The sequence below is a fragment of the Lytechinus variegatus genome, chromosome 11 (genome assembly GCF_018143015.1).
Source record: "Lytechinus variegatus isolate NC3 chromosome 11, Lvar_3.0, whole genome shotgun sequence".
NCBI lineage: Eukaryota > Metazoa > Echinodermata > Echinoidea > Temnopleuroida > Toxopneustidae > Lytechinus > Lytechinus variegatus.
The window spans coordinates 18,767,207-18,792,084 of NC_054750.1; the positions used below are offsets into that span (position 1 = coordinate 18,767,207).

Below are 24,878 nucleotides of genomic sequence, written 5' to 3' on the forward strand. Positions count from 1 at the left end.
AACAAAATAGTTATATGAACGAGCCAGTTACATCCAAATGAGAGAGTCGATGATGTCACTCACTCACTATTTCTTTTGTTTTTTATTGTTTGAATTATACAATATTTCAATTCTTACGAATTTGACGATTAGGACCTCCTTGCCTGAAGCACAAAATGTTAAAATAATGGAATTCCATGTGTTCAGGGAGGAATGAAACTTCATTTCACATGACAATGACGAGAAAATAAAAATATTTCATATTTCATATAATAAAATACAAAAGAAATAGTGAGTGAGTGATGTCATCAACTCTCTCATTTGGATGTAACTGGCTCGTTCATATAAATATTTTGTTGAAAATAAGCAAAACTTTAAAATGCCATAACTTTCTTATTTTACATCCGATTTTGATGAAATTTTCAGTGTTATGCTTGTTGAATTTTTCTCTTTTTATTCAAATAAAGTTATTGTTGGGGTGGACTTGTTCTTTAAACGCACACCCACCCAGACACCATGCACGCTGACATTCACCCAACTGGTTTATATTTCGATCTAACAGTTCTCCCTTACCTTGGTGTTCACATGCTCCTATCAGGTTGACAATATTCGAATGAGTTCCTACTTTGGACATGATCTCAAGCTCTCCCATGAAATCCTTTCGATCAGCATCGGAAGCACCATCTGATAAAAAAAAATTGAAAGACGAAAATTCAAATAAGATAAAGGGAAAATAATAGCATAGCAGGGAATGCGATAGATTCATTTTTTAACCGGAGGTTTCAGCGAATCATTTGTTTCTTAAACATTTTTAAGACTAGTTAACCATTCATGGTCTTTAAAACCGTTTGAAACAACCTTCGTAAAACTATGGCATGAACCCACGGTCTAAACCACGGTTTTGAATGAAACCGCCTGTGGATCTTTAAGTTTATAAACTATAACCGGGTCGGGATACCTACCTTTCAGCGTCTTGACGGCGGCTTCGATGACGCCTCCGTCCTTCTTCACCGTCGCTTTCATCACTTGCCCGAAGTTACCTTCAGCAATGACGAAGTTTTCTAAGGTGAGACAATCGAGGGGTATCCTCCAGTAATCCATAGGGACAGGTGAGCCAGGAGGCGAGGCCATGGCGCCGAACATCATACCACGACCGTTCTCATCGTAGTCATTCGTGATACTCTGCGTCACACTTTGTTGTCGAGCCAACTGAAATGATGAGATTAACAGTAGGAGAAATGTTGACTCTGGGTAGGATCTCATATCGATTGCTGGCTAGACTATAACCCTAGCTGTTTAATATCTTCTGTTCTATTTTCTAATAGGGTATTTTTAAGGCAATTCTAAATCAATTTTTACGTCGAATGGAAAATTGTTTCGAAATATTAATGCTCTTCAGGATTTCTTGAGGATTCCATGATGTTTTTTTTTCTTGTTATGGAGGACATGGCTTTTAAAACCCTTTGAGTATTTTGTTTTGCACTGTATACCCAGTGGAGGATCCAAGGGGTCTCACTCCTGGATGATCCCTGTATGTTTTTTTTTGGCACCCTGCCTCCCTTGATCCCCCATCCCTTCTGCATCTGGGGTGATAAACTTTTTATTTTTCTTGTAAAATTTCTTTCGGCAACAATAATGCCATTCTTGTTAACGAGGACAGAATGAATATCGGCAAGACAAATTAAATGGACCAATTTTCATCATGGAATCCTGAATCTGTCAATGTTTTTACCATAATTATACGAGGTAATCCTTCTATACAAAACTACGGTACAGATACACTATCATGATACTGCTAGGGATCTGTTTGAGGTTGTTCAACGTTTTATAAAGTCAGGGATCCTCTTTCGTGGTGTTTTGTATATTCATAATCATTTGATCAAGTTCAGTCTCTGCTACAAGCAGAAGCGGATCTAGAGGGGGGTGAAGTGGGGTTGCAACCCCCCCAAAAAAAAAATCCGGGGACCATTTTTTTAAATCTTATTTTTCTTCTTTAACTTGTAATTTTATTTTATTCTATTCTATTTCTATGTATTTATTTCATTTATTGTTTTTATTATTATTATTATTACTTCTTTTTTTTTTTTGGGGGGGGGGGGGGGTTGGGCGAACAAATGTCTTTGTATCTGTGTTGTTAACTGGCCTTACATTGCAGGAAAATGCAACTTAATTTTACAAATTTGCATGGGGTAAAATTTGGCAACGACCTCTATACCGAAAATAGTGGTGTTTTAGATGCAAGAAAACGCCATTTTCACACACAGATTTTCAAAAAATTTCCCTACTGTGGGAGGGGGGATACCCCCCTCCCACACCCTCCCCCCTCGCTCGCTCCGCTCGCTTGGACTCGGTCGCTACGCTCCCTTGCATACCACCCCAACCCCCCCCCTTTATAAAAAGCTGGATCCGCCCTTGACAAGTGACCCTTTTCTAGTACACTTCGAATCTCACCATTTCGTTGAAGCGGTAAGCGCCTAAATCCGACCCGGCAATACTGGCGACGAACTCCACACTCCCCGCCGACTTCCTCTTCTTATACATCCATCCACCGAAGACGATAGCGACGACGATGATGATTGAGACGCATACAAGACCGAGGGCAAGCACTGTGGTGCTTGATATTCCACCTTTATTCGGACCTGTAAAATAACAAAGTTAACAGCATAAGTATTTGATTACAAAGTTTGACCTGTCGATTTATCCACAAGTTTTGATATGTTGGCCTAATTAGACCGTATATAGTTCTGACATCATGATACGCTAATTGCATGTTCTGTCAATTTTGGCCTGATTCATTTGGTTACAAGTATCAATGTCAACAATTTTGCAAACTGTAATGACTGACCGGTCGCAAAGTTTATTGATAAGATTTGTTTGTATTTTTTTTTAATATAATACAAACAAGAGTCCCCTAACTTTAACAAAGATGCTGTGTAATGTCTACCTTTCAAATGTATTCGAAACAAATTAATGCAGCTGTTCTAAAAGATGCTGTGTAATGTCTACCTTTAAAATGTATTCGAAACAAATTAATGCAGCTGTTCTAAAAGATGCTGTGTAATGTCTACCTTTAAAATGTATTCGAAACAAATTAATGCAGCTGTTCTAAAAGATGCTGTGTAATGTCTACCTTTCAAATGTATTCGAAACAAATTAATGCAGCTGTTCTAAATCTGTTATGTACAAGCATGTGTATACAGTCTCCAGTATAATTGGTTTTATATGTACCAGAACTTTATCATGAAAATCGCAAAGGCAGAAAATAAGACAAAATCAAGGATCATGAAGGAGGTATAGGTTTTGTGACGCACCATGCACAGCGAAAATTGTGGTGTTAACCGGTGTACATAGAGGACCACACCAGTTATTTTACACCGGTGTTAAATTGGTGGTGTTAGTTTTACACCTATAGGTGTTATTACAACACCTATGGTTGTTACATTTACACTCTTTGGTGTTATGTTCAAACTCTAGGGTGTTATTTTAACACCTCAGGGTGTGGTCCTCTATTAACACCAATTGGTGTCAGTTTTAACACCACAGTTTTTACAGTGTGTGATCAATTGCCCATTGCTGTAGATGATGTAAACAATAAGTTTAATATACAATTTATAATGATCATAGCTTGTTATTTAAGCACGCTCCAACACAATAAACTCAATTATCAATTATAAAAAATAGGGCATTTATTGAACTTTATTGCAGGACCTATCTGGCAGTTGATGGCAAGTGACGTCACACAGGTAAACTTTAATAATAATCATGTACTTACTATATGAAGCTCCTGTATTTTCCCCTGCATTATTCGATGGTTCTTCACTTCCCTTCATAGTGATTGCGTTCGGTGGTGTGGTGATGAATTTCGCTGCTTCTGTAACAAGAAGAATATGGATGATAAACGAATAGATGCACACGCCAGTCAATATTCTCAAAAATTGCACGCAGTCAGTCCTTTAGATATTTCGTACATCTCCTCATACGCCCCGCTAGAATCACACACACATACGCGTCCACGCACACACACACACACACACACACACACCCAGACTGACTCCCTTACCCTCACACATTGAACGCGAAAACCCATGGAATAAAAAAAAATACAAATGTCGTGTCACCAGCAGGTGACATTCAGACACACAATGTCCCCACAGACACACACACACCCTCACACACACCTCTCAACACACGCACGCACCTGTGAACATCAACGATAACGAGGGGCTATATAGACTCACGTACACGCACCTTCTAAAAAATTACGAATGCACCGCAACCCCGCTCATCCACACTCGCCAGCTATACTTACACGCCCACACACTCACATTATAAGAAAAAAACCCGTGTTATGCATCTACCGATCTCTCACAATCACAGACACAAGCACAACATCAGGCGAAAACGTCATCACAAGAAGATGCACCGACAAACTAAGACATGAATTGAAAGACAATTGGCTCATAATATATACTGGCACTAGCGTTCCGTCCCACATACTCTTAAAACACCCTTAATGTCGACATTAACATCAGTTACGTGAATGACAAAATGCAACCTTTAGTCAGTACGTTATACATTACTTGCCGAAAGAAGATACATGTATGCCTTTGGCATAAAGACACTGTGGTGTTAATTTGGTACTTTTACTTGATAGTTAAGACTTGATAATATTTCTAAATAAAATTCTGTAGATTCGATGATATTCAACACATTAAATTTGATTTAATTTATTTGTTTGAATTTAAGTGTTGTTTATTCATTCATGCATGCATGCATTCATTCATTATTCATTCATTCATGCATGCATGCATGCATTCATTCATTCGGGTCCCCGAGAAACCGTCGAGAAATTTAAATACGATTATATCTTAGGGTGCCTTTCCTGTCGGTATCGTACCTTCTACTGTGAGAGTATTGTGGCTGATCTCTGCTGTGAATGGACCCGGTCCTACCGAGGTGTAGGCCCGAACCTTGAACGAGTACCTCATATTCGGAATCAGGTGACGCAACGTCACTTCCGTATCCGTAACGTTTTCAACGTCGCTCTGGTAGACACCGCTTTCCGTCACATACGTGACGCTGCACTCGTAGACGATGATCAAACCGTTTCGCTGATCGACCGGAGGCGGCTGCCAGGCGAAAGACATCCTCGTGTCCAAGGTCTGACCACTCACCCATGGGGTGGAAGGGGCTTCACTAGGTGCTGAGAGAGAGGGGGGGGGGGGGGATGCATGAATGAATGTGCGGTAAGTTAACTAATATGTGTTTTGATGATGTGATACGGGAAGGCCTAGATAATTATCACGACATACGATTCTATAAGTATTGATTTAGTACATTTTTCTAAACTTCATCCCCTACTTATCCCCCTTTGGAGACTTCGAAATGGTTACTTCGTGGATCATATAATTTTTCTGCAGCTCATTTCGTTTTATTATCATTTCCAACATTACAGAATATCCTTAAACACACAAACACGCACACACACACACACACCTTTGCCTAAGCTCACGCCCTCCCTCTCACATGTCCACTCAGTAATTCACCACACACTTACACGACTACACACACACACCCTGTCATACCTGCTTCTCTTGTTGTAACCTCTTTTCTGCTAATTTCTCCTTCCGATCGGTACCTGGTATTTGCAGATACCTCGACTACATACGATGTGAATGGCTTAAGGTCAAAGATCTAGGAACAAAGAAAGAAATGAAAAACAGTTAACGATCAGGAATCATTCTATAACATTGTAGATAAAATCATATAGTATACCATAATGACAATACGGATGATGATCCTAATTTGGGTCATCAATTTTTGCTACTTGGAAGTGGATCCAATCACGTCAACACACAAACAGAAGGATCGCCGTTTCGAATTAATTGTGAAGATGAGATGAATTTAAGACCAAAGGAGAAGTGAAGGCCACAAACTTACGGTATTTTACGACAGCGGCGTCGAAATTGCAAAAATTAGCGATTGAGCCTTTCTTTTTTTACGCTCGTGCCTAAGGTTTGGGAGGTCTTCTATTGGAATGAAATTTAATCATTTATCAATATGTGTATACACCAACGGTTTTACAGTATTAAAAATGTTCGAAAGAAAACGGTCGATAGCAAGTTAAATTACATGAATAGGCAGGAAGTGGCGCCACATAATCTAATGGTAGGCCCTATACAGAATATGCTTTCAGATATTACGTAACAAAAGTACCGTAATGAGTTAAAAATTTTGAAGGGGCTAGATATGGCGTATCGCTTTCAATTAATGAAAAGTTGTGAGTGGCTAAGCGTTAAAATATTCGACATTTTTATTTAAAAAAAAATCAAATTTGTAATAAGTTTATTTTTATTTCTTCGTTGCATCATCGGATTTTTTTTTTGTAATTTGTTAAGTCTTTTATATTATGTTTCCCTCTTGTTTTGTCATCGACATGATATGATATTTTACAACTTCAAACAGAATTATGAATGTAAAGTTTTTAAAATTGCTCTCAACATGCTCATGAAAGAATTGAGTTGGATTGTGCACCTGAAAGACATTGTTGGTTGTCCTTTCACCTCGTTCTTGGTCGCCAAACAGGGGAGTGTCACTCACAACTCCATCCACCTTCTCAAATATCCTGACGTAGTAGAACTGTATGATGCCTCTGGTTTCCTCAGGAGCGCTCCAACTCGCTCTTATCTGATCCGATGATTCCCTTCCCAGCTGAAAGTTCCTTACCGGCCCAGGGGCTGTATGGGTGTCAGGGGAAAGTTTGGTCGTGAAGAAGGTGAAAAATGAAATCTGTGTTTCAGATACGTTTCATTTTGTGCTTTTAAGGGAAAGTGAAGAAGTTATTGCTATACTCATATTCTACTTACAGTAAATTCACACCAACAGTTTCAAACTTAATATCATTTTCATTAGCAATAAATTTGTAATACTTTCTGCCTTCCATTCCCTCTTCCTTTTCTTCTGGATATTCGCATTCTTTCGTTCTATATTTTTCATCTTTGTGTTCATTCTTTTCTTTTTGTTCTCCTTCTTCTCTTCCTCCTCCCTTTTCTTCATCTTTCTTCTTATCATTGTTATTATCATCACTCAGATGTATCATCATCTTGTACTACTTCATAAGCGCTATCACCGTTAAACTATCCGTCATAACCAATCACACATTTTATAATTATTGTAAAAATACAAAATACGAAAATCTAAATGATATTATTCGGTTAACTCACGTCCTTCTCTCGTAGAGAGACTGTTTTGTGCTGATCGAATCGAGTCGCCACCACAGTTAAAAGGAGTCAATATGACCGTGTAATAAGTATTGGCGGATAAACTGGTTAGTCGGAAAGTCCGAGTACCCGGGTCATGGATTTCTTCTGTATTGACACTACCTCCAGATGCCCTATATTCAATCCGAAAACCGCTCAACTCATCCACGATTTCTCTAATAGGCTATACGATTATAATAAAACACAAATATTTCATGTCACTTCAAACAATTCACTTTAAAGCAGGCTAATATCATAGAGATGTATTAATAGTATTAGTATATATCTCTATGGCTAATCATATATATGGCTAATATACAGCGAACAACTTCTGACAGCTTCTTTAGGCGTACTGATGTCCTTAACGATTCCAAAGGGAATAGAAAAAAACCTTGGCAAGTTTATACATTCAAACTTACTTTTTTCAATTTATTCCACGGCAAAATATAAAACTTCCGGTCAGTACAAAACAGCATAGATATTGCGCCCGTACCTGGGCAAATTTAAAACTTATCGCATTTTTCAGATCCACCAATAGGCAGATAGGATGGCAATATTAATGCACAAAAGTAAACTCAGTATAATTACATACCCGCCAGGACGCTTCAATGGATGACCAGTCTTCGTCAGACGTAGTCAGTTGCAACGAAAACTCAGCCGTCGGCCCTAAAAGAGAGAGAGAAAGATGTATTTGATTTGATAAAAATCAGATAAAGCAAAAATTGATGGTGAGCACATATTTTTAAACATTTTACGTACTATTGCCCCACCCCGAGAAAATTTCTGCCTGCAGCCAGAAACCCTGTTCCTAGGTAGCTGAAGGTAAGTCCTTATAAAAACCAGTCAATCTCTACTTACTCGAACAAGTGGTCGTCAGTAACGTGGGTGGACCGCTGACACCTCGACCACCGGGCCCTTGCCGTATCAGTACCACTCGGACATTGTAGTCCTGGTTGCTAACAAGATCGCGAACGAAGACGGATGAACCCTGATTGAGGGGAACCGACAAGGGTGTCCACGCGTTACGACCGGCCCGTGTGTACTGAAGCTCGACGCTGCTGATGGGACCGTCACCATTGTAGGGTTCGTAGTTTAGGTCGATCTCCACAGCACGAGAGTCGGTGTCCAATATGATTGGGCCATTCACAGGTACTGGTTGCACTGGGTTCGAAACAAATTTCAAGAGTTATGATCAACGAATGCTTGAGGAGCGAGAAATTAACATTAGGGAGTGTTACATTTCTTATCCACGATAATTAGCATTTCTGCACAAGGATATGGAAGGGAGCGCAGCTTGAAGGGAGAGAAGATTCCTCGTCGGTGGAGGCTAGATTGTAAAATTTGAAGCTCCTTATAATATATGACATGAGAAAATATTCCCTTAACAATTAAAACCAATATCATTTTTACATCCTTGGGAGCGTTTCATAAAGCTCTTGTCGGACGTTTTCTGACAAAGTCTGTTTTATCCGGCAGTTACCATAGTAATAATACTTCTTAGGCAAGCAAAATAAAAAGTTGTCAGATAAGAAAACTTTTCGCAAATTTCCATGACAAGCTGTCTTGAACACAAATAGCAAGGTAAAAGATTTAAAATGAAGGGGCAGCAATCTTCATCAGCAAATACGTTGCCATGGATGGTGAAAACTGATGTCCTGATCCGTAAATAGGTCTCTTATTTACAAAGAGTATTAAAGGTTTATGACCATAGGCGGCGGGACGGGGGGGGGACGTGTCCCCCCCCCTATATTTTAGTTGGGGGGGACGGTCCCCCCCCTAAATTTTGTTTAGATAATCCCCTTTTTTTTTTTTTTTTTGCTTGTCAACTTTTTTCATGCGTCCCCCCTAAATTCACGTGGACCCCCCCCCTGAAACGTATGTTGTCCCCCCTAAAAATTTAGGTTGATGACCTTTTTTTTGTGCTTTTGTCAAATTTTTCACCTGTGTCCATCCCAAAATTTCAGGTGGACACCCCCTAAATTTTCTGGCTTCCGCCGGCAATGTTTATGACACCACACCACATAGGCCTCCAGGTGCGCGCTGTTTGACACAATAATCTGCTCGCATGTTAGCCAAGTTTTCGGTTCTCGCACGACGAATTCAAGAACATAAAAAAGTATTGTCAAACGTCATTCATGACAATGAACAACCAAAAACAAAAATTGGTCAAAACAGCAGTTGGACAAACGAAATATTTGTCATTTTTTGTCAGCCTCGAAACTCGTAACGAAATTGTTCCAGTTCACCAATTTTCGACAAAGTTCTCAAAGAAATTCATTCTTATTTGACTTGCACTTTCAATACATTCAATCTCTTCTGAATTCTTTGTGCATGGCATAAACTGTAATATTGAGGCCACACAATGCTTTAGGAATGTTAGAAAAAAAATTAGCGTTTATAGAGTTCGCATCCATATTACTACTGGTACCAGATCATTTCATTATCGTTCACATCTTTCTATAATATAGGGGTCCAGACTAATTTACACCTTATATTGGCTTCCTTACCAAAAACTTGGAGTTGTATGTCGTTCTGATCGGTTCCCGTGATTCCATTGGCTATACAACGATACGTGCCTTCATCTTCCTTGGTTACCCCGTCAATGTTAAAAAGAAAGGTCGGAGAGTTCCTAGGTCCAACTGAGATGGGGTTCCTTATCACATGGTTTGAGGGGGTCAACAGGGTGACATTCACGTCTTGATAGGATAGTCCATGCACTTTACACTGGAATTTAGCCACTTGGTGGAGGTTGACTGTATCAGCTAACCAGAATTGAACAATGCTCGGGGGCTCACCTGTGGGATAGAAAAAATCGATCGCTGATTCAGATTTCATAAGGTCATTTTACGATTTGATATCATTCATTAGAATAAAATTCAGTTACTTTCATTTATTTTTTCAATGTGTCTCACAAAAAACGTGATGATTGTGAAAGGCACATGTTCGTATTAGAACCCACGATCTTCTGATGAATGGTGAGAGTCGAAACCACTAGACCTCGATGGTTCGACCTCTTTGATTCTCGAAACATAACTAAAATTTTTAAAAAAAAGTAACATGTCTAAGCGATAAAGAGTGTCCAACAACACAATATGTGGCACTGGAGTCTGATCCGACATCACTCAAACGAGTCACATCTGGTTTCCGCCATATGTTGTCATAATCGTAGAGCAAATATCATGGTTCAGGATCAACCGTCTCTACAGCATGTACAGTTGTCCTCGAATCATTCTGTCGTAAAGCAAATATCAAGGTATAGGATTCATAGTCGTCACTGCTCCCTTTCACGCCCTTGGACTATTTTTTTCTTCGAAATGTAAGCTAGAAATACAAAGACGGACAACGGCCAATCTTACCTGTGACGTTGACCTTCAAGGTGAGGGATCTATCTTGACCTCGGAAGTTAATGGCATGACACCGGAAGTTCCAGTTACCGACTGAACCGCCAGGAACGAAGGTCATTCCTAAGCTTGTGTCGTTAGGAAAGGATAAATCCATCCCCATCCCAAACATTTCGGAGGGTTCAAACCGCTAATCCAGAAAGAAAGAAAAAAGGGATTTCGATATAAAATTCAAGAACGTGCCATAAGCATAGAAGGGTGTACATGTCCGTAACTTTCAGTACCAGGAAGGATTTGTGTGTGTTTTTTTTAATTAAATGATGAGCTTATGTGTGGTATACTCAGCTGTATAATAAAGATTAAAAAAAATGAAAATATACTTGATCTTGGTGTCGAATGGATCCCAGACTAAATAGTATCACATAATTGATATAGTTGTGTTACCATTCTTCAGCGTAAATCACACCTTCACAAAGTTCGCAATCTGAACATACTCTAAGAGGTGTCCGCATTGTTAATCATCACATTTTTCCACAACGATTGCAATGTGAACACACTCTGAAAACATGTGGGCACACTGTGAACACACTGTGGTGTGTCCATTTCCCTGCTAGTTACTATCGGCGATGCGAAATGGGAGTTGATCGACAGACCCACTAATTACCTCAATTTCAAAAGCGGGACATTCGTGGAGGGGAACTGCAGAAGTGCAACCGCAGGTCAATCGTACCTCAGTCGTATCGATCCAGGCAATATCGTGGGACGTGGTGAAATAGAATGCTACAAAATGAGAAGGCAAGAAGAAAAGGGTCAGAGACATGGAAATGTAATCATCAGATATATTATCACAATCAGCTAGCTCCAATACAGCACAGGGTTACTACTCTACGCACTGGTGCATAGAGGGGGTGGGGGGGCTTTGGGCCATGACCCCCCCCCCCCCCCCCGAAAAAAAAAAAGAGAAAAAGGGAAAAGGGTAAAAATATAATATTATTTTCGTAAAATATAGTAAATTTACCTTTTTCTTGGCACGTAGGTCCAGCCCAGTCGTCAGTGCACAGACAACCAAGGCAAGGGTCACATGAGCCACCATTTTGGCACTCTCCGGAGTCTGCGCAGAGTGATCCGTAAATAGTTCCATCAGCGCACGCTATAAATAAGAACACACAGAATTATCATGGTTATCATGGTAATCTAAAAATCGCAGAGAGGCATCGATCCTGGGGGGGGGGCAAACGTATCGACTTGTACCCTTAATAATTTTGACAGCTTGACCATGGACCTGGGTCCATGGCATGACGAATGTATTATCTGGAATGAAAAACATTGGAAGACACTTTTACTTGGCATAAAAATACTAATAAACATTTTTTTTTAAATTGTCAAGTTTTCGAGTTTTTTTTCTCTTTTGCCTCCTTGGTCTGTAACATGCATCGAAGACCTTGATTACCGTCCAATATCATTGTGTACTCAAAATAAAGATATGCTGAATAAAACTTTTTTTCTGCCAAATTAGAGATTATAAGGTACTTCAAAGAACCAGAAAAATGTCCTTATACGTTCACTCGTTTTTCGAAGTGTTGAATTAGGTATACTATTAAAGTAAGGGACAAAATAGCTACTAACCTTTTAATTCATTTATTCATTACCATTGTAATTCATAATAGGCCTACATAATCACATACAATGATGTGAAAACAAAATCTAAATTGATTACAGATATATGATTATAATCAACAATGAAGATGCATAAAGACAGCTCTAAGCACTCATTGAGAAAGTTCAGTTGCTTTAGTATAATTGCATTGGTATACACACTGGAAATGCATTAATTAAATTATATCCAAGTCTTTAGATACACATCCCCGGGAATGAATGAGTATCACAGACCCCCACTGCCTTGGATATGATGGGATTTCATGCAAGTTTTTCCGATGGATTTCATTTTTGCTAACGAATATATTCATAATATTATGATGTTGATTTCAAAAACACCCAGGGGACGTGTCAGTAATATGCATTACAAATGTATGTTATTTTAGGCGGGAAACGGGGTCATGTCACACAGCGTCGCACAATGTGTTCACATAGCTGACAATGTCAAGGAGTGTGTCACGCCATTAAAATGCTCAAATTCAACAGTGTGAATGTGATTTCACATAATGTTCCACACCATAAACACGCCGTGACCATCATGTGAACACAGCGTGAACACCTTGTATTCCACACCAAGAACACTTTACAAACACCCGGTGACCACACTGTGAACACATTGTGTTCCAGACACCGAACACAATGTGAACACATTTTGTTCCTCACACTGTAAACACCCCGTGAACAAACTTTAAACACGTTGTATTTTACATCATGAACACGCTGAGAGCACACCATGAACGCACTGTGAACACGCTATGAAGATACTGTGAACACACTGAAAACTATGTGAACACACTATGAACACGTATTTTACACAATGAAAACACTGAAAACACACCATGAACACACTGTGATCACGCTATGAAGACACTGTGAACGCGCTGTGAAAATTCTGTGAACACACTATGAGCACGTATTTTACATCATGAACACACTGAGAACACACCATGAACACACTGTGAACACGCTATGAAGATACTGTGAACACGCTATGAAAACACTGTGAACACACCATGAACACACTGTGAACACGCTATGAAGATACTGTGAACACACCGTGAAAACTATGTGAACACACTATGAACACGTATTTTACACCATGAACTGACTGAGAACACACCATGAACACACTGTGAACACACTATGAAGATAATGTGAACACAATGTGAAAACTATGTGAGCACACTACGAACACGTATTTTACACGATGAACACACTGAGAACACACCATGAACACACTGTGAACACACCATGAACACACGGTGAACACGCTATGAAGATACTGTGAACACACTGTGAAAACACTGTGAACACACTATGAACACATGTTAAATACACTGTGAACACATTTTGGACACCCAATGGGACACCGTATTTTTCTCCCCAGAAGGTTGGCATGCAGGTATTGATTGCGGAAGAATATAGACTCCAGCACTACTGTAATTTTGCAATATTAATTTCATACTTTTATTGATTTTGAGTAGACAGCATCACTATTATTATAATTGTGTTCTCAGTCAATTGTCACAACAGTTCATACTGTAAGCCTAGAATATACAACTATTTCAAGAAGTATCCATTAAAGGAATCAATGGAAAGCCAAATATTTACTCTTTATCTCACAAGTTGGACCAGTCCAGTTTCCAATACACATGCATCCAAAGAAAGAATCGCAGATCCCTTCATTTTCACAGTGACATGTCTGGAGACACCCGGCACCATAATGGCCATCCGGACATTCTGTAAGAAAGTGAGAGGCAGAGAGCAAGAGAATATAAATCATAGTAAATATGGAAATAATAGATTGAGACTGGTCAAGAAAAAAGTTGAAACATATTAAAAAAGTGAAAAATTACAAAGTTATAGTATTTTATGAGTCTTTGGGTAAAAGATGTTCTTTGCTTGTCATCTTGTACATAAACCAAGCGAGCTGATATCACCTCCCCATTAAAATATATTAAAAAGTAAAATTATTAAGTTAGTATACCATAAGAATGAAAAAGCACCATTAAACATGTAATTATCGTGAAAGGTAATCATTCCTGTATCATATTTCGTTACGAAGGGCATAATATAAAATGCATAACAAGTGGAATGCCTCTGGCCGTCTCACCTGCATCACGCGGTTCAATATAGCAGCAGTGCTGACTTTGAATACTACTCTAACTCGCACAAGATGTTCAGTGATACATGGTTACTCTTATGTCCACTTTTTATGAACTAGACCAATAAACTTACAGAGATATGATGGTTATTCACCAAAAAAACCCAACATGGCCAAAGTTCATTGACCTTACATGACCTTTGACCTTGATCATGTGACCTGAAACTCAAACAGGATATTCAGTGATACTTGATTACTCTTATGTACAAGTTTCATGAATCAGATCCATAAACTTTCAAAGTTATGATGGTAATTCAACAGATACACCCAATTCGGCCAAAGTTCATTGACCTTTGACCTTGGTCATGTGACCTGAAACGTGCACAGGATGTTCAGTGATACTTTATTACTCTAATGTCCAAGTTTAATGAACTAGACCAATAAACTATCAAAGTTATGATGGTAATTCAACAGATACCCCCGATTCGGCCAAAGTTCATTGACCCTAAATGACCTTTGACCTTAATCATGAGACCTGAAACTTGCACAAAATTTTCAGTGATGCTTGATTACTATTATGTCCAAGTTTCATGAATCAGATCCATAAACTTTCAAAGTTATGATGGGAATTCAACAGATATCCCCAATTCGGCCAAAGTTCATTGACCCTAAATGACCTTTGACCTTGGTCATGTGACGTGAAACTCATGCAGGATGTTCAGTGATACTTGATTAACCTTATGTCCAAGTTTCATGAACTAGGTCCATATATTTTCTAAGTTATGATGACATTTCAAAAACTTAACCACAGGTTAAGATTTCGATGTTGATTCCTCCAACATGGTCTAAGTTCATTGACCCTAAATGACCTTTGACCTTGGTCATGTGACATGAAACTCTAATAGGATGTTCAGTAATACTTGATTAACCTTATGGCCAAGTTTCATGAACTAGGTCCATATACTTTCTAAGTTATGATGTCATTTCAAAAACTTAACCTCAGGTTAAGATTTGATGTTGACGCCGCCGCCGCCGCCGCCGCCGCCGTCGCCGCCGCCGCCACCGCCGCCGCCGCCGCCGTCGCCGCCGCCGTCGGAAAAGCGGCGCCTATAGTCTCACTTTGCTTCGCAGGTGAGACAAAAACAAAAATTCGTTTGATTAAATTTCGGGGGAAGAAGACCAGGAAATTGAAAACGTGTTATTATCGGCTTACTCTATGACATGCATACAACTGTTTCACCAAAATAAACCAAAACTTTGAAATTGCATTTCTTTTTTAACCTTTAATCCGACTGAATCCTGACTAAATTTTTCGTATTGTGCTAGTTTAATTTTACTCCATTTATTCAAACCACATAGATTCAGCCTGGAGCACTTACTTTTGCTGATGTTTTGAAAAAGATTAAACGTCAAATTCATAGCCAATATTCTGTCGATTTTCCGTTCAAATAAGAATGAAATCATTTAAACTCTGTTGATATGAACTGTGATGTCAAAACATATTTGTTATTTTTTTTCAAGTAAAATTATAATAACATGACCACATCCCTTTGATGGAGGATTAGTAAAAGACAGAGAAGGATTTTAGATCATAACAATGAACCACTAATTGCATTCACACACGATAGTGTTGTTGAGAAAGTGACAAAATAACACACCCAACTGCAAACTGCTGCGTTTAGTTATGTTTCCGGGAACATGTGTTGGACCCTGTATTAAAGCAAATCTTGTTAACTCTAATCATGCTATAATTTAGGCCTCTTTTTCTCTTCAAGAATGGGCATCCTTGATCATCAATATGTAATTTCGAACAGATCAGTATATCCTGTCGATCTATCAACTGTGTAGCACCATCATTTTGCCTTTATTTTACTTATTTGTCATCATTATTACTTATTTACTTATCAATAAATTATTGATAAATTCAATCATCTGTAGAAATGTATTTACTAATTTATGTGTACATCTAATTTGTACACTGAAAGAATCGAACCCATACCGAATTAATTGAACTTTTAAATGCATACGCGATATATACGCCGGCTAATAAAGATTGGAGTATGTCTTTTCTACAGTTGCCCCCCCCCCCCATCTGGCGTCGAACATTAAGTCTGTTCTATCATTTTTTCGGGTGTTTCTAAAAATTAATGCTTGATCAACTTTGGAAACGTTATCAAATTGCTTTATTATCTTTATAAATCTACATGACTATTGCTTTTTAAAATCATAGTTGATCTTATCAAATCTATCTATTTTGCATGTGTACAGAAAGCGATATATTCTATCTGACAGTGGTAATTTTCACAAAAGATCAATGGAAAATATCAATACAACATTCAAAATGTACGCTTAACAGGTTTCATTAACATATTTGTTTTATCATGATATCAATAATATCGTATTGACTAAAATGACCTGTGACCCCGATTCACTTCCTGTTTGTCAGGAAGGAAAACCATCGACTAACAGGTGACTAAAAACATAGACTTATTTCAGTCTTTTTTTCGAGCAGTATCAATAAACTTTTACCTCTTAGATAAACTGAACTTTGCAAACAAAATATGGATGCCGATACAACGAAGCTTGCTAGGACAGGTCGTGGTGATGATGATGATAACAACCTTTTATTTGCTCTATGGAACTGAACGTCAATTCCAAGGTCTGTCGAAACTAAATCAACCCTTGATTAGTTACCCTGGATCGCATTAAGCAGCTAAATGAAACACCTGTGTCCCGTTACAACACAAAAGTTACCGATTAATCGTACGTTTGATTTTCACGATCGTTAAAAAAATGTTCTACGATCATTGCTCAGCAGTGTGTTACGGACCCCTGGTTTGATAAAACAGGGGGCTGTTTCATAAAACTGTTCGTAAGATAAGAGCGACTTTAAGAACGACTGGTGAACCTTTCTTACGCGCTTAACTATCGCCAATGTATATACCATTTACCACAAGAAAGGATCACCAGTCGTTCTTAAAGTCGCCCTTAACTTACGAACAGCTTTATGAAACACCCACCTGGCCCGTGAAGGCAGTGGCATACCTAGGATTTTCCAGAGGTGGGGCAAATTCGTCCGCACAAAAGTTTGAGAGGCCAAAAAAAAGGTATTCAAGTTCAAAGGAGAAATGAGGGGACCACTGTCCCCCGTAGGACTGGTACGCTAGTGCGTGAAGGTTTAAAACATAATTTGTAAGGACAGGGTAAACCTGTCTGCGAATCTTTTACTAAAATAAATCTGATTCATCATCACCACATAATAAATAGCTATGAAATACTTCTGTTTTAATAATCGAACGGGAAATCAATACAAGTGGACAATTCCGATATGTAAGAGATTAACTCACTGATACTTGGAATACACATAACTTTTCAAAAAACATCCGTTTCAATGTAGATCGTTGATCAATGTCATAAACTTTTAATATCCCCTTCTTGCTCATTTCTTTAGAATCTTTAAATCTTAGTATTATATATAGTACGTAGTAGTATTACTATAAGCAGAAGCAGCAGCAGCAACATCAATAGTAGCAGTGGTAGTAGTAGTAGTAGTAGTAGTAGCAGTAGTGGTGGTGGTGGTGGTGGTAGTAGTAGTAGTAGCAGTAGTGGTGGTGGTGGTGGTAGTAGTAGTAGTAGTAGTAGTAGTATTAGTAGTAGGAGTAGTAGTAGAAGTAGGAGTAGTAGTAGTAGTAGTATTACTATAAGCAGAAGCAGCAGCAGCAACATCAATAGTAGTAGTAGTAGTAGTAGTAGTAGTAGTAATATAGTAGTATATAGAGATAGTAGTAGTAGTAGAAGAAGAAGTAGTAGTGGTAGTAGTAGTTATATTAGTAGTTATAGTAGTAGTAGTAGTTATAGTAGAGTAGTAGTAGTAGCAGTTATATTAGTAGTTATAGTAGTAGTAGAAGTAGTAGTAGTAGTAGTAGTAGTAGTAGTAGTAGTAGTAGTAGTAGTAGTAGTAGTAGTAGTAGTAGTAGTAGTAGTCGTCGTCGTCGTCGTCGTAGTAGTAGGGGCTATTGGGTTGGTGGTGATGGTAGTGGTAATGTCGGTGGGAAAGGTAAAAATATCAATCTCTCTCCTTTAACAAATTTTTATTCATCTTTCACGATCTACAATGATGATATTGATGAATGGGAATGCATAATGCAGAGACGGATACAAACTCGAGCAATATATTCTTTACGCACAAATCAGTCGCTATCGAAATGAGACTGGTACGAGCGGTATCATAATGCATCCCCCCTTAAAAAATTCAATACAAGGCATTACAATTTCCTGTGTCAGACTAATAACATTACTTTCTCTGCCCACCGGTCGATGTGCCTTTGAACTTTCTTTTATTTATATTTTAGCAAAAAATGGGAAAAGAAATCAATTGATGAAATTCGTTTAAACCCTATTGGAACCCAATGTCTGTATTGATGTATACATCGATAAATCAAACAATGAAACGTTTGATGGTAGCAATATTGGTATCCGAATAGTTCAGGACATGCTTATTCTGGTTTACAGTGCAGGATGCTACATAAGCGCTTGCCCGATTGCCCGGGGCAAGTAAAAGTTTGAGTCACGCAAGTGTTTTGAAGTAAACCCCAAAACCACTTACCCGAATTGGGCAAGCTAAATTCTGACAGTAGAATGACCAAAGCTAGGGTCAATATGATATGATATTGACCCTAATTTTGGCCATGGCAGGCAAGAAAAAAAATCACTTTGGAAAAAGAAATGCAATAACAAGGTAGATCAGTTCATGTCAATAGAGAGAAAATGTCAATGGTTTATAAAACCGCAAAACTTTCTTTTGAAGAGGTAAAACTATATTTTCAAGGATTTTTTTAGGTAAGTGAAATAGATTTTTGGGCAAGTACATTTAACTATTCAAAAATCTACTTGCCCGACCGTCCGGGCAAGTGCTTTAAAAGAGTTATGTAGTACCCTGCAGTGAAAGAGTGACACACCTTGTTGAAAAAAATCAAAATACACGAATGTATTACAGATAATTAGCTCTATTCGGGAACAATACTATTTTTAGCCTAGGCTTTTAAGTAATACCAGGAACTTATACAAATGCTGCATCAATAAGAGCACATTTATCACTGTATCAAGTGGCATGTGCGCTCTTTCATGTTTTTAAAGGAAGAAATATAAAAGAAAAGACTTGCGAGTGTGAAACGGCGATTATTTTGACGCCCTCGTTTTTCTTTCCTTATCGATATCTGAACATAGATATAGGTACTTGCATGATATTTCCTGATAGATAATCATCTTGCCCTATTTATTTGTCTGGTGGGTGTTTCATAAAGCAGCTGTTCGTATGCTACGAGCGACTTTACGAACGACTGGCGATCCTTTCTTGTTATATGTGATATACACCAGCATTATATTGATGTTGATTTAGCTCATAAGAAAGGATCACCAGTCGTTCGTAAAGTCACTCGTAACTCACGAACAGCTTCATGAAATACCTACCAGGTATGATTACTTTTAATCTATTATTCCATCTTTTTCCTGATTTGACTCTCAGAAATGGCGATTTTTAGAATGAAAATATCATACAATAATTGCGATTTCTTTCGATTTTTTACTATATCGTAATTACCGAACAGACAATGGCTATTTTGGGAAATATCTATTCACTTTTATATGCCTTAAAGCAGTTCATTGGTTGCTTATAATATCAAATATTTAATTTCTTTACAAAATAAAAAATGATTGAGAACATTGGGAGACTTACACAAATTGCTGAATTGAGAGGTTTTTTGCTAGGTTTGATATGGTTAACACTCATAGTGTAATTGAACTATTTTAGAGAAAAGAATGTAAAGTAATACAAATAGGTCTATGCAGTAACTCAATCCTAGTATTATGAGAAAGAAAAATCCTGTTCGTTTTTCATCCATACTTAAAATCTACTAGGCCTGAAATAAAAAAAAATAAATATTCAATATTTTCAAGCTAGACTTTTCAAACAATTCGTCCTATAATGCTGTTTGTTCATACTACTTATAATGATATGATAAAATAAAATATTATACGCCTGTATACAGAGATATGTCAAACTGAAACTAATAAAGAATAATTCTCGAGAAGACAGGTATGCTTATTTTGGTCTAAATCCGTTTCCTATTAATTATTATATATATTATCCATTAAGTAGGTTTGCATATTGTTTTTGCTTTCACATTCAAAAGAGATTTGAGCGAACATATCCGTTTTATGGTTATTTGCATGGTTTTTCAGGACAAAAAGGTTTGTTCAAGATATTTTTTCCTCTGAAATTCTGGGGAAATCCTGCATATGACGTATTCTGATTTCCCTATTGTATCAATTTAAGTTCAATATACTGTGAAGATCATGAGAACGGTTGTTTGGAAAGTTACGAATGATTTTATGATGGAGGTGTCAAAGCACAACCCCCCCCCCCCAAAAAAAAAATCCCCAAGCTTATAATAATAATGATAGCCAATTTTTATAAAGCGCTTTTCCCAGAATGGCCCAAAGCGCGTTACAGCATATTATTACCCCGGTCATTGGATTCATTTCAATCAAGCACGAAAAGTCCACAATTTTCACTCCATGGGGAGCATTCCTTGCATTCGTCGCAGCCACATTATGGCGCTGCATGGCAAATCAAACATACAATATCTTTCGCATCCTACCGGGTACCCATTTAGCACCTGGGTCGAGAGTGGCAAAGTGTGGATTAACGCCTTGCCAAAGGACGCTATACCGCGGTGGGATTCGAACACACGACCCTCTGTTTGCAAGGCGAGAGTCATAACCACATCACGGCTCATCCACTGTGACTGTATTTCAAACTAATTTATTTCAACTACGGCAAAAGATGGACTACGCACTGTAAGGCAACCAGAAAAAATGTTTATGAATATTCATAATGTAGTTGTTTAATTTCAGACTTTCCTGATTGGTCAAAATGTGTCAAATGATATTCAACTGGAGAAACTATAGAAAGTCCTGAAGGAAATACTGACAAATTGGTGGTTGATTATGAGAGATGGGGAAGACTCTCACACTTGTGGTGTACACGGTCCTGAATATCGTTATCATTATCACCATTATAATGCAAATTACTGCAACATATCTATCAGCATAATGTTCATATTTTTAGTTTTACACCTGAAACCGTTGTGATATGAATGTACTCAAAGTGACATTCAAAAATAAAGTGAACAAACGCGGCTTATGGATATCGTAATTCCAGGAACTTAACATGTTAAACCACAATGATCACCTCGGTATATATATTTACTTAATTTCATTATCATATTGCAATTGTTTTTTATGATATTGATGGAGAGGATAAAAGCTCCTCGCATGAGACAGGAAAACAAGTGATTTATCTACCTTGTACAACGGTCGATGGAAGACGTGATCGGAAACATGTTTTAACAGTTGATGCTTTCTTCTCAGTTACTTAATGGATTTGAAACGTTAACCAGGTCTATAGAACCGGATGTTTTCCAAATTAATTTTTGTTTTTTCGTAATCAATTAAAGGTGAACGGCTCCAGAAGGCTGAAGTAACAGATGTCTTATACATGATCGATATCAATTTAAATATAATTAATCAACGTACACACACAGTAAAGTAGGTTAAATTTTGCGCCTAAAGCCAACACTGGCGGCACCTTCTGGATGCAATCTTGCCTTTTTTATATCCTGTTTGCATAAAAAAAAACGTGCGTTTGCACCATAAGAGGTGCAACTGTGCGCCTTTTAAGTTGCATCACGTCATTTAAAGATGGTAAATTTGTATACCTTTTTAAGATGGTGGAGTGTTGCTGAGTTTACAGATAAAGATGCAAAGTTGCACCCCAAAAGGAGCTACCGATGTTGCATTTGAAGAATTGCAAATTGCACCTATTTTCTTGTGTACAATGAATTCATGTTGGAAAAAGAGATCTCATGGGGAAGGTGACGAAGATTTAAATGCTGTGACTTTTGATGTTCAAACACAACATGATAAAGGAAAATTCAAAATAAAATTAAAAATATCATATAGATTGCAGCAGATATGTTTTACATTTTAATTGAAAATTTATAGCATCGTCAAAGTTTCAAAGATAACTTTTTATCGAGAATGAAAAAATGCCAAGACGTAACTTTGCACTCTATGTTAAACACAGTAAAAAAAACCTATACAACGCTGTTTACTATATGAACCTTACAGTAATTGTTTAAACAGTTTAAACAGGTGTTTAAATCTTAACCAACCAAGTTCAATTTTTAATATATAATTTTCACTGAATTAAACATGATTGTTTAAACTGTTAAACAAATACTATACTGTAAGGTTCATATAGTGCACAAAAAATGAGAACTTGCATGTATTAGTAATCACACTCAAACGTCCGAGTATTTTTGACACTATAGTGACACACATGGATGAGTGTTTTCACTCAATGAAGTTACTTCGAAAACACACCTAATGGAGTATTTTTGATTTGACACTATAGTGACATACCAAATGAGTTTATTTAATTAACTCAATTAATTGAGTAACTTAACTAAATGTTTTGAGTGCATTGCATAAGCTCATCTAGTGAGTAACGCTTACAAACTCAGAGAGTCAGTAAGTTAACGTTGCACAAACTCATCACAAGCAAGTTCTACTCACATCACTGCATCCATTCACTCAAACCAATACTCACATCAGTGCATCACCTTACTCAAACTGTGTACACGACTGACAAAGTAATGGGAAATCCATGGGATCAACATTGGTTTCTTGCTATATGAATATCACCAACATGCATTATATATGGATTTTTTTGGCGAGTAATATGCTGAGTAAAAAATAAACAATGTTTATGTGGTTTTTCCATTCGTTGGTCAGTGGTGCTCACAGTGTCATTTGCTCATTGAATTCCAACATATTCAATACATGCAGAGATTGGTTTGATTTCTGAGTTTAGAAAAGAGGTTTAATATTCATGAACATGAAAATATGGCAAACAGAACAATTAAGAAAGGCATCAGCAGTGTATAAATGCTCTACTGGCATCATTCATTTTCAATTTCTCTTTCATGGCTCTTCCATGTGAAATCTTTTCTTACAAACAAATAACAAAAACATGATCTAAAACTTATGTTAAATAATTACCAAACATAGAGCTCCAACATAACTTATCGTGATATCAACATAACACTTTTTTACCGAGTTATATTACATTAATGTAATGCAAACAAATTGATTATTTTCGTTCAAATTTGCCGGATACTATTTCAAGTTTCCTTGATTTTCAAGTTCTATATTTATGATTGTATTTTTCCATTATGCTCATTCAGTAATTCAAGACATTACATTCCATGATGGAGACACAAGCATTTTCGAACCTAACAATGATAAACATAACAATGTGTAAAGTAGACACCATCATCGTCATCACTATCACTTTGGTCATCAACAGCGTCACTCATCAGCATCGTAATCACCATCATCAACATCGTCATCATCATCATTAATGTCATCAGCACCATCTTCATCATTGTCATCAACACCATCACCACAATTATCTCAATCCTATCCATAATCATCATCATCGTGGTAATGATGATGATGGTGGTGGATATGACGAGTGACGTGAAGCTGACGAGGACTGTGATAGAGATTACAATTACGATAGTGTTAACTTTATGCATTTTTTCATTGTTAGGTTTGAAATGCTTGTCTCCATCATGGAATGTAAAATTTGAATTTGGGAATGATTATAATGGTAAATACCATCATAAATATAGAACTTGAAAATGGAGACCTCAAATTTTTATCCAGTTAATTTGAACAAAAACAAGATTGTTTGCCAAAATATTAACATTTGACAGCCCCGAGCTAATCTGGGGGAATGTGATTGCCAAATGACTACCATGAATCGAAATATACTAAATTTAATGCACAATATGTGAAATTAAACAGCAAAGTCGCCAAATTGAACTTTTGATTTACAGATCCCCATATTTTAAAGGCAAAAATTCAAACGAAAATTTTTAATTTGAATGGGTCAAATTTGGCGGGAAAACTTATATGTGATCCCAAACAGATTTTTAGAACGCTTCACAATATAAGCCACAATTGAAAATGCACCATGCCTCAGGAAGATCCGTTGGCACAGCCACATGAATTGTTCATACCTGACGGAATGTCCTTCATCCCTTTGTTCAATATATGGATACACTAATGGGCATTTGCCCTTAGAAGATATCTATGGCAGATCTCACTCTGGCATAATGTCCATTTTGTCCAATTTGTTGACATGCCTACTTGAGTTGATTGATGAGCTTTATAGTCGGTCATAGAAGCTTCAACTTTTTAAGTCAAACATCGTAACCTCCAAGAAAGACGGTGTCTTTTGCGACTTGAATTTCTTCACATATGATCGAATATCCATCATTGGCACATTTCACTTAAATGTGTGGATGCATCATTGGTTTGAGCAGCCTGAACTTGCTCTGGATCAGACTGAAATACAAGCAAATATATGAAACATTGTTATTGTAATATGATTGGTACATTTAACCCGTA

At 37.6% G+C, this 24,878-nt stretch overlaps 1 protein-coding gene across 1 annotated transcript in view; it reads right to left on the bottom strand.

The window, feature by feature from the left end:
- The window catches only part of LOC121423718 (angiopoietin-1 receptor-like), a 52,068-nt gene that overhangs the window by 8,817 nt on the left and 18,373 nt on the right, over nt 1–24,878 (bottom strand). Inside the window, exons 6-20 of the mRNA XM_041619149.1 lie at nt 13,847–13,975; nt 11,598–11,729; nt 11,244–11,359; nt 10,595–10,769; nt 9,746–10,033; nt 8,097–8,399; nt 7,831–7,904; nt 7,203–7,422; nt 6,514–6,716; nt 5,565–5,673; nt 4,877–5,182; nt 3,752–3,850; nt 2,431–2,618; nt 942–1,188; nt 553–663 (exon numbers count right to left, since the gene is read on the bottom strand). Coding sequence (XP_041475083.1) covers nt 553–663; nt 942–1,188; nt 2,431–2,618; nt 3,752–3,850; nt 4,877–5,182; nt 5,565–5,673; nt 6,514–6,716; nt 7,203–7,422; nt 7,831–7,904; nt 8,097–8,399; nt 9,746–10,033; nt 10,595–10,769; nt 11,244–11,359; nt 11,598–11,729; nt 13,847–13,975 — 2,700 coding nt within the window. The remainder of the gene's footprint in view (nt 1–552; nt 664–941; nt 1,189–2,430; nt 2,619–3,751; nt 3,851–4,876; nt 5,183–5,564; nt 5,674–6,513; nt 6,717–7,202; nt 7,423–7,830; nt 7,905–8,096; nt 8,400–9,745; nt 10,034–10,594; nt 10,770–11,243; nt 11,360–11,597; nt 11,730–13,846; nt 13,976–24,878) is intronic.